General features: G+C 41.6%; 1 protein-coding gene across 4 annotated transcripts in view; it reads left to right on the top strand.

The window, feature by feature from the left end:
* C8B (complement component 8, beta polypeptide) overlaps positions 1 to 10,903 on the top strand; it is a 51,142-nt gene that overhangs the window by 38,697 nt on the left and 1,542 nt on the right. For all 4 annotated transcript variants that reach the window (XM_011973847.1, XM_011973850.1, XM_011973849.1 and 1 more), the window contains 3 exons: positions 665 to 828; positions 8,162 to 8,315; positions 9,772 to 9,840. In XM_011973847.1, the coding sequence (XP_011829237.1) occupies positions 665 to 828; positions 8,162 to 8,315; positions 9,772 to 9,840 (387 nt within the window). The remainder of the gene's footprint in view (positions 1 to 664; positions 829 to 8,161; positions 8,316 to 9,771; positions 9,841 to 10,903) is intronic.

Raw genomic sequence — 10,903 nt, 5'->3', positions numbered from 1 at the left:
ATTTATCTTTATCAGCTACTAGCTGTGTGGGCCTTGGCAGGTCACTTAACAATTCCAGGTATGAGTTTCATAATTTGTGAAGTAGAGCTAATAATGCTGGGCTCCTAAAATTGCTGTCTGGTAAAAGAAAATATCATACCCTATCTCTCTATCTATCCATCTACTTCTCTGTGTGTCTCTCTATTATCTATCTATCTATCTACTATCTATTATCTATCTATCTATCTTTCTACCAATCTATTATCTATCCCCTATGACCTATCTACCTACTTATCATCTATCTTCCTATCTACTCTCCTATCTACCTACCTATTTGCCAGTCTATTATCTACCTATCTACCTACCTATGAGCTCTTTATCTATCTGTCTAATCTAGCTATCATCTATCTTCCATAAACTTACTCAGTAACTAGCACTTACAGTTGCTCAAGATAAATGTCTTTTTCTTGTCCTGCCCTCAATTTGTGTTGCCTATGGATGGGTGAGTTTCCCTTTGCCCCATGCACCATGACTGCCCTGTGGGCAAGGAAGTGTCTGGTCTACCCACATCTCTCAGACAAGCTCAGTGATTATGATGTACCCAAATTGTTGGTTGAGTTGCAGTAAATTATAGGGGGCGGAAGGGTATCCTCTGTGACCTGCTAGCTCTCTGTGTCCATTCTAGACAGAAACAAGAGGGACACCATGGTGGAGGACTTGGTGGTCCTGGTACGAGGAGGGGCAAGTGAGCACATCACCACTCTGGCGTACCAGGAGCTGCCGACGGCAGACCTGATGCAGGAGTGGGGAGACGCTGTGCAGTACAACCCAGCCATCATCAAAATTAAGGTACACAATGCTGCTCTACCATCCTTTCCTCCACCCGGAAAATAGCTTCTGAGGACCTACCATAAGCCAAGGTATAAAATGCAGAGATCACTAAGACCCAGACCCTAATTTTGAGACACATATACAATAGTAGAAAATATATTTGAAATAAATAAATTATAATACATTGCTCAGTACTACCTAGAGACCCTTGACTCCCTCTCACTTGGGCCCCAAGTTACTAAAAGAAACTAACAATCAGCTTCTAATTCTAGCTTGCTCCTTCTTCTTCTTCTTTTTCAGAGACAGGGTCTTGCTGTGTTGCCCAGGCTGGGGTTCAGTGGCATGATCTTGGCTGACTGCAGCCTCCAACTCCTGGGCTCAAGTGATCCTCCTGCCTCAACCTCCCAAGTAGCCAGGGTTACAGGTGCTTGTCACCACACCTGGCTAATTTAAAATTTTTTTTTTTTAGAGATGGGGTCTTGCTATGTTGCCCAGGTTGGTCTTGAACTCCTGACCTCAAGTGATCCTCCCACTTTTGCCTCCCAAAGTGCTTGGATTACAGGTGTGAGCCACTGTTCCTGGCCTCTGGCCTCTCTAGTGAAATAAAAGAAATATTAATTTCATTAAAATTCAATCAATTAAATTAATGTTCCTTTTATTTCACCAGCGAATCACTCATTTAGTTATTTATTCGTTAAACATTATGCATTCAACCAACAAATAGTTGCTAAATTCCTGCTATGCTACAGGAAGTAAGGTACTAGGGAAAAATAGAGGAAGATGCAAGGATAAAACATACAATCTATGAGGGACAGTAAGATACACACACACATAACTATTTTACAGGACAGGACAAGACATCACAACAACTAACATGTCTTGAGCACCTAATATATTCATGACCCTCTTTATAAATGTTTTTTCATCTAACATTTAGAAATGTTATTTTATTTAATCCCCACACTGGTCTGCAAATTAATTATTCTTATCTCCATGTTGTGATTGAGAAAAATCAAGGGCTAGGGAGGTTGTATCCATTTTTGGCTGTTCAAGAGTCTATTAGGTTGAAACAAAAGACTGACTTCTTCCCTTCCCTCTAGACTTTCCTGTGGGTTTGGTGAATAAAAAATAATGATCTTAACCACCTGTCACCCCAACTAGAGGAGATTTACAATGTTAAACTAAAAAGATGATTGTTAGACCAGGACTGTCATACACGTCAGCAATGGTAGGCCCTTGCCTGTGGGTACTTCTGCATGGTGCCCATAGCACAACTTAACACCATGCTCTTCTTGCCAGTGTCTGTACAGTCATTATGTGCCAGTACCCACCCGCTGGAGATCCCACCTTGCAATCAAGGTAGAGGGTTGAGGGGCTGGACCTCTGATGAGAGACTCTGCAGTTCCCAGTCTGGGTGATTTCTTTATTTGCATGTCGAATGCATAGTTTCTGCAGAACAAGAAGGCTGCCATTCAAACCCTCTCCTTTGCACTTATTCAGCAGTGGCACTTAGGGTACAGTTGCTGGCAAACATGAGAAGGATAAAATCAGCTGAGCTGCAGGAGCTCCTGAGAAATCTGGGCTTGGCTGATGCCATGATGACATTGGTGGGCATCACAGCTCATCATGGGAGAGAACAGAGTTCAAGGGAGAATAGATCCCTAGCCTTTATCTCTTTTTCCTGAAATATCTTACCTGAATCTTTTTTAAAAAACTGAGAACCAGAGGAATGCCCTGGTTACTCAGATCAGTTGAATGTGCCTACCTGGGCACTGGGAATGTCAAATGCCAAGCATGTGATGTGATGTGGGATGTGTTGGAGAATCAGAGATGTTTTGGGTGTGTTGCAGGAGTGGAAGATGCAGGAGTGTTGAAGGTTTTCACACACCTCTGTACCTTCCCACCCTGAGTTGGAAATATACACTCTGGGCATGCCACTCTCACATGCATTTTTTTCTGGCAAGAGAAAACTGCAGATGGCTTCACATTATGTCAGAAAATTCATCTCCGCAAAGCCAGCTTACCAGGTAGCTGGACTGGCAATTGATTTCAGGACAGCAGAGCCCAGTAGACAAGCAATTTCTAGAGGCAATAGTTTCAGCCAAGGCTTAATTATGTAAACCAGTCTTCAAGATCAAGGCCTAAAACATGATTTCTATAGAAGCAGGTAGGCAGGGAAGGAGACCATAGAGGAACCCATTCTTAATGTTTAGTGGTAAACTTTACACATAGTTAGCTCTTTGTTCAAAGAAGACTTAAGAGACAGCAATGAACATAAAAAGATATTTTTGAACAGAAAAGATTGAAATTATGTTCATGCTATAGGAAATCATGATGTCTAAAAACACAGAAAAATAGAAGTAAATTTTAGAACACATTTTCTGTGATTATCATAAAATTCAAGGAAAAGAAGAATTTATGAAATAAAAGTTGAGGTGTTTAGACACTAATCAGGTGAAAAAGCAAGTGACTGAATACGGGAAACCAAACATACAATAGCAGAATTAAAGCCCACATTGGAAGCTATAAAGGACAGAACTGACATTGCAGAAAATTGAGACAGTGATGTGGAAGGTGTTATAAACATGTTCTTATAATGCAGAAGCAAGAGACAGGGAGATTAAAACAATGGCAGAAAAGAAATATGATGGACAGAGAGTACAGGAGTAGAAAGCTTAAAACACAGAGACTTCTTCCTAACAATGAGACAAGATTAAATGTGAAAACACATTAATCAAAAACATAAGAAGAGAATCTTCCCTGAGCTGATAATGCAGAATGAACAGCTCATTGAAAACTAAGCCAAAGTACTGAAAACAAAACAAAACCGAAACACATCCTGGTGAAAGTGTTTACTTTTAGGAACAAATATATCCTACAGGAATAAAAGTCAAACTGGCCCTAGAATTCTTTGCAGTGTGAAATGCTTGAAGAAAATGGAGGAACAACTATGGAGTCTTGAAGGAAAAACTTGTGGCCTAGTGAAATGGTCATTAATGGGTGAAGAATTCCAAAGAGATTTTAGATAGTAAAGGAGTCACATAAAAGGTTGCTAGATTTTGCAAATGAAAACACAGAAAGTTCAGTTAAATTTGAATTTCAGATAAATAAGGAATAATTTTTTAGAGTAAGTATCTCCCAAATATCACATGGGGTATACTTAAACTAAAAATATATATATTTGTTTTTTAATCTCATATTAAAATATAACTGAATGTCCTGTCTTTAACTGGTAATCCTAGTCACAAAGTCTGTCATCCATGTACATTTCTATGCTAGTCAGGATAGTTAGGTTGTGGGCTGGGTCCTATGCTGGTGGAGAAGCCATTGTATGAATCACTGGCATCGCCCAGGGCAGGAGGAAAAAAATGTGGTAATATATGGTGCTCACACAGAGATCAGGATAGCCTACGTCCTGATGCAGAGAAACAATCTCCACATTTCAGTAGCTTGGTACCACAAAGCTTGTTTCTCAATCACATATGTCCAAAGTGTGTTGGCAAGGGGCATTTGCTCCATGTAGTTGCTCACAGATCCAGATGATGGGGCTGCATCTTGCCATGTGCTCCCAAGATCACCACAGCAGTGATAATAAAAGAGTGGGACAAGTCACCTCACTCTGTTTGGAAAGCCTCGACCTTGAAGTGACACTCTCTTCTCACCTGTCACTGGTTAAAACAAGTCACGTTGCAAACCTGCCTTCAAAGAGAGCAAGAATGGCAACCTTACCATGTGCCCAGAAAGAAAAGAAGCTGAAGTATTTAATAAACTGTAATAATGACCCTCATACCTTTCTCAAAGCAAATTATTCAAAGATTTTCTCAAAGCAAATTACTCTGGTCCATAGAGCGCTTAAAATATAAATGTTGTGGCAGCATATGCCTGGAAAGACAATGTTGGATTTGGACCGACAAAGCTCACCTGCAAAAATAAATTCTGAATTTCAAAAAGGAAAATCCGGCAGGTGCAGTGGTTCACACCTGTAATCCCAACACTGTGAGAGGCCAAGGAGGGTGGATGACGTGAGGTCAGGAGTTCAAGACCAGCCTGGCCAACATGGTGAAAACCATTTCTACTAAAAATAGAAAAATTAGCTGGGTTTGGTGGCGGGCACATGTAATCCAGCTACTCGGGAGGCTGAGGCAGGAGAATCTCTTGAACCCGGGAAGTTGAGGTTGCAGTGACCTGAGATGGTGCCATTGCACTCCAGCCTGGGTGACAGAGCAAGGCTCTGTCTCCAAAAAAAAGAAAAAAGAAAAAGAAAAAAACAAAGAAAACCCTCGAATATAACTAAATGGCTGATAACACATCAAAAAAAATTTTACCACAAATGTGATCCTTAATATGTAAGGAAAGATAGTTTTGAAGAAAGAGACATCTCAAAGGAGATGAACACTTCTCAGTTGGTTTATAAAGATACAAAATGTTTAACTTCTGTAATCATAAAAAATAAAAATTAAAGTAACTACAATATTATATTCTACCTATTAAATGGACAGTGATTAAAAGTCTACAATACTCACTGGAATTGACTGTGATGAGATGGATATTTCTGTCAAATAGGATGGGAATATAATCTGATACAATTCTTTAGGAACAGAATTTAAGTGGATATATCCAATATATTAAAAATGCTTATAGCTTTTCATCCAACAACCACCAATGCAAAAATGTACTAAAGAAATAATTTGACAAGTTGGTAAAGATGTATGTGTAAAGGCATGTCTTCGTTTGTTATTTGAAGTAGCAAAACAGAAAAGAAAGAAAGGAAACTCTTGAGTCCTAAAGGCTCAAGAATAGAAAAAGAGTTGAATACATTGTGGCTCATCCATATAGGATACTCTGAAGCTGTGAGAAGCCATTTTATCAAAGACGATGGAATCATGTGGGAAAATGCTCATATTCTGATGATAAGTGAAGAAAGTGAGATATAAAATTGCCCTTTTGCCACCAATTTGGTGTAAATAGTTACCTATTCATCCTTTGGATAGGTCCATCTATCTCCCCAAAAATATACACTGAAAGGAACAGACCACAGTGTTAACAGGTCACATCCTTTTTCCACCACTCACTAGCTTTGTGACTTTTGTGAATCTACTTAATGTCTCTGTGCCTCAGCTTTTTCACCTGTACAAGAAGGAAACAAAAGACTAACGACCTCATAAGATTGTTGTAAAGATTAAGTTAGATAATGTATGTGAAGTATTTAATTCAGCACCTAATAAATGCTAGCTATGGTAATAATTATTTGTTATCGCTAAGAACACCAAGGTTTAGTATAGAAACTTGTGTAGAGTTTAGGCGGTGCTCACCAGTTCTTTGCAGCAATATGATAAAAGAAAATTTTCACAAGGGCAGGTGTGCTAAGGATTCAATGATCAATGTGAGTGATTAGAATTGTGTATTTGGGGGAGAGGTGGGAAAGAAAGAGAAAGAGAAAAGGAGGACAAAAGGTAAGGAGGGAGGAGCAAAAGGAGAGAAGAAAAAAGACAGGAAAAAATGAGGAGCAAATCAAAGAACAGATGAATGTGCTATATTAAGTTTAAAAAGGAAATTTGGAGTCTTGAGGAGTTGCTGTTTGCAAGTCAAACCATAGCTTGCAAAATTTGGAGAAGCCTAGGAGGGAGATTGTAAATGGGAATAATCAAGCCATTTTTATCAATAATCACAGTGAAGTAGGAGGAAAAACACAGGTTTGGGAATCGAATTCTGGTAATACCATATTGTGAATTGATCAAATTACTTAGCCTCACCTGAAAATGGGGCTGATAATCGCTAGTTTGTGAGGACGAAGTAGGATCATATTTGTAGACCTCCACACAGCTCCCAGGACACAGTACATATGGAAGGTTCATTCCAGTTTGGCCTCTGATTTCCTCTGTCTCCTGCAGCAAATCTCAGTGCTGGTAGGAAAATGCCTTTGTGGTTAATGGCAGCCTTTTAAGGTGCTTCGGGAGCAAAATCAGATTATTGGAGGAGCTCTTCATTGGTGTAAAGCAAGCTCCTCTCTTTCTGTCTCCAAACTCCCACCCCCATCGCTTGTGTGGCCAGCAGGTTGGATGGTTCTGCAAACAGCCTCTGGATCAATTCATTGACCACAAAATGGTGAGACAATGGGACCACCAAGGGGCCTTGCTTTGCCCACTGGAGCGAAGGTCAGCGTCAGATGCATTAAGAAATGGAAGCAATTTTCTTCCCAAGGGAGGCTTCTATTAGTCGTGATTGCCTGCATTTAGACACACCCTAAACTCTCCAGGGCAGGATTAGGGCAGAATCACAAGCAAAAGCTGGAGAGGAACCTGGCCCTGGAGTTGCAACTTGAGTCAAGAGGAATAGAACATTTTAAACTATCTATTTGGACTGTCTGTGCCTCTGGTTTTTCTAACCCACAAACAATACCACATCTATCTGTGACATCTCCCTCTCAAACACGGCCATGCCCACCAAGTGAACAGCATCTGCTGATTCTTCCTCTATGCTTCTGACAGCCAAATCCTCTCATCCATGCCTCCTGCCATCACCTTAATGAAGCCTACCATCCCCCTACATCCATCCAGCCACTATATTCACTTAGCGGGGGCTGGACTCTCCAAACACAGAGCTGAGATATTGCCCTGATCTCCAGGAGCTTACAATCTAATCAGAAAAGAAAAAAAAAAAAAAAGGAACCCTGCACATAAAAAAAGAAAAAAAAAAACAGTATTGACTATAAAGGAGCAGTAAAAAACCTGGGATTTGTTTCAGATGAGTAGTGCAGACAGTATCTTGAGTGATTAATGGAGGGAAGGTGTCCTGTGAGCTTTGGAGCTCTGGAAGGTTCCTGATGGTGACTCTTGCAGGATGGGCATGATTTTGATAGGTTTGGAGGGCATAGTGATGTTGGGACGGTACTCCTATAATCCTTCCAAAGAGCTGCTGAAAAATCACCTTCTCTGCCCCACCAAAGATAGATGAACCATCCACTCCTTTCTGCTCTCACCTGCTTCTTTCTGCAAGTTTCTGCTCTTGCCTGTAACCACCATGTGGTAACCATCTGTTGGTATGTTTGTCTCTGTCTCTCTGGATTCTGAGTTCCTTGACAGCAGGGATTTTATCTTACCCTTTTTTTTCTTTGCTTAATGCCTAGCACTTAGTAAGCATTCTCAGTGTTTGTTGACCTGAACTTGAGTAAGCTAATTTGTGTATATCGGGTAAGGGGAAGCAGAGAGAAGATGGGAGATCTATCTAGTTTCATAGGAACCCACATGTGGTCTCTGTGCACTGATCCCGGTCCATTCCTTTGTAGTTTTGCTTTACACTTCTACTTGATAAATGTTTTTCTCTTTAAATAAATGCCCTTTTCTCTTTCCAGGTGGAGCCTTTGTACGAACTAGTGACAGCCACAGATTTTGCCTATTCCAGCACAGTGAAGCAGAATATGAAGCAGGCGCTGGAGGAGTTCCAGAAGGAAGTTAGTTCCTGCCACTGTGCTCCCTGTCAAGGGAATGGAGTCCCTGTCCTGAAAGGTACTACTTTCAGGCAGCCAGTGTCCCTGGTGCAAGCCATAATCTGAAGCAGGCTGGGGGCCAGCCATTTGCCTGCTTCTATTTACCAAGAAGTCAGAATTTAGTCCACCAGGAGAAACTCCTCTGGCTGTCAGTATACCTGGGTTCTAGCCCCAAGGGTTACTGTGGGTGACAGCATCATTAAGCTGAAGACAGGAGCAGGCTGAGACCCTGTGGTCCACAGCAAGGAGCGGGAATAGACTCAGAGTGTCTCTACCCAGAAGATGGCCTGGGCTGAGTAGGAGAAGCCCTTTGCGCATGTCCTGACTCATATGTAATAAGATTTGTGGGTAGCAGCAAGGATGGGCCACTAGAACTTGATTGTTAAACTCAAGAGACATGCCTGGGGTCACTGCAGTGGGCAGGGCAGACTGGGAGGGGTGAAAGCCTGGGATCTTATGCTCCTGTTGTGATAGGTTAGCAAGACTCTAAAAAAGAGGCCAGCCCAGCACACAAAACAGGGCATCAGGAGCAACTGGTTACAGCAAATCCCAGCCCAGGAATCAGCTGGAGTCAAGGCAGAGCCCATGTGAATGAAGTTAGCTCAATGGAAGGGACAAAGAAGAAGGCATACTCTCAGGCAGAAAGAGTCCAGTTGCCAGACTGGGATTAAGGAATATGTCTCTGGCTCTTTGGACAGGATGGACATGAGCAGAGAAGACATAAGTGAGAGCATACGGCCTAGAAGTTCTGCTATCAGCACAAGGACCCCTATGTGAGGGTTAGTTCTGCAGCAAGTGGAATCAGCTCATCAGCTCAAGATTTTAATCTAGGGTTGCTGAACTCTCCCTTGCCTTGTGTGAAATTTGGACCCAGAAACTTGGACCCACCTGAGGCTATAGAGTGAAGGTGAGGGAGAATATGGAGCCAGAGACTGGGGTGCTTGCAGGGCCTGACCTATGGTGGGCAATCCTGTAAAGAGATTTCTTGTGATTCAGATGAGAAGTTCCTTGACAGATTGCAAATTCGCATAGGGAATCACTTCCAAGGAGTCAGAACTGGCCAAAAGTCAGATGAGACATCGAAGAGTAATGAGTTCCCCATCCTTGAGGTATTCAAGCCTAGGCTCGGCAATTATTTAGGATGAAGTTGAACATCAATGACAATTGGCCTCAGTGACTGCTAATGTAGCTTCCGACACTGAAAGCATTTAAGAATGGGTCAAATGTCAGCTAATGAGTAATTGTCCTCAACAACTCTATGTATTCCCAGGGATGGCAATAAACACCCCTTCATGGCAAAGGCCCTCAGGAAAGGAGTAGGTACTCCTGGCACTGAACCTGCCCTTAGCAAGCTATTTAACTAAATATGTGCTCTGTTTTAACCTGATGGAACTGCAGTGATATGCAGGGCTGAGCTCCAGGAGTTCTTTGCTCCACCTGGCATGATTCACACTTTCTCTGCCTTGTCTTCTCAGGATCACGCTGTGACTGCATCTGTCCTGTTGGATCCCAAGGCCTAGCCTGTGAGGTCTCCTATCGGAAGAGTAAGTTGATTGGAAAAGGAACTCTGGGGAGGTCCAGAGAATAATTCACCAGAACAAGAGCAAGGTGCGGGTATGGACTGTGGGGCTGGATACTAAGAAACCCGAGATCCATCCTGCTTAAACTCAGCTTGGGTTGAAATTCTACCTCCATCATTTAATAACTGATGCATTGATTGTTACTCATTTCATTATTTTTACAACACAGAGTGCTTCATGTTAGAGAAATATCAATGCGTGGCTTTTGTAAGCTATCTCTTTGGATCATTCTGGAATGCTTACCCTCTTTTTCTGCTTAGTATGCTCCTATTCAGCCCTCAAATTCCAGCATGGATGCCTCCTCCTCCGTAAAAAATTCCTCTAATCCCCAAAGAATTAGCTAATTCCTCCTGCTGGCTCCCCCGGGACTTTGAACATGTATCTATTATAGCTCTTTGTGCCTTGTACTTTGGGTTGATGTGTCTATCTAGCTCCCCTGCACCTGTGAGTAGGGACCATATCCCATTTACCTCTGTGTCTCAGTAGCCAGGCACAGCTGCTGCTCAGTGATAATAGTTGAATTAACAAATGAAAGACTTGGCTATCATTTAGATCCCTTCCAGCTCTCAAATTCTTTGGCCAGTTTAACACATAAAAGTTCTCAACTTTTCACTCCTCTCTCACTTCTATTCCTTTCTGTGACTTTTTGGTGATACTGTTCAATATGGAAATGGCACATGTAAAACAAACAACGAACATTTACTGGACACTTTACTATATACTAGACACCTTGCTGAGTGCTTGAACTCAGCTTGAGTTGAAATTCCATCTCCATCATTTAATAACTGACCTTGAGCAAGATGCTCGGCCTCTTTATGCCTCGGTTTTTGTGCCTGTAAGATGAATATGATCATATTAACTACCTCATAGTGTTGTCTTGAGTTTGTAACGAGGCATATAAAGCATTTGGAATGATACCTTACACATTGTAAAAGCAAGATAACATTGGTTGCTTTTTAAAGAGCACATTGTTACTTTGTATCTTATATATATTAAATTCTTTAATCCTCACAACAACCCCATGAAG

The sequence above is a fragment of the Mandrillus leucophaeus genome, unplaced genomic scaffold, assembly GCF_000951045.1.
Source record: "Mandrillus leucophaeus isolate KB7577 unplaced genomic scaffold, Mleu.le_1.0 Scaffold14, whole genome shotgun sequence".
Taxonomy (NCBI): Eukaryota; Metazoa; Chordata; class Mammalia; order Primates; family Cercopithecidae; genus Mandrillus; species Mandrillus leucophaeus.
Note: the sequence above shows the minus strand (reverse complement) of the source record. Positions and strands in the feature narration are given on the sequence as shown.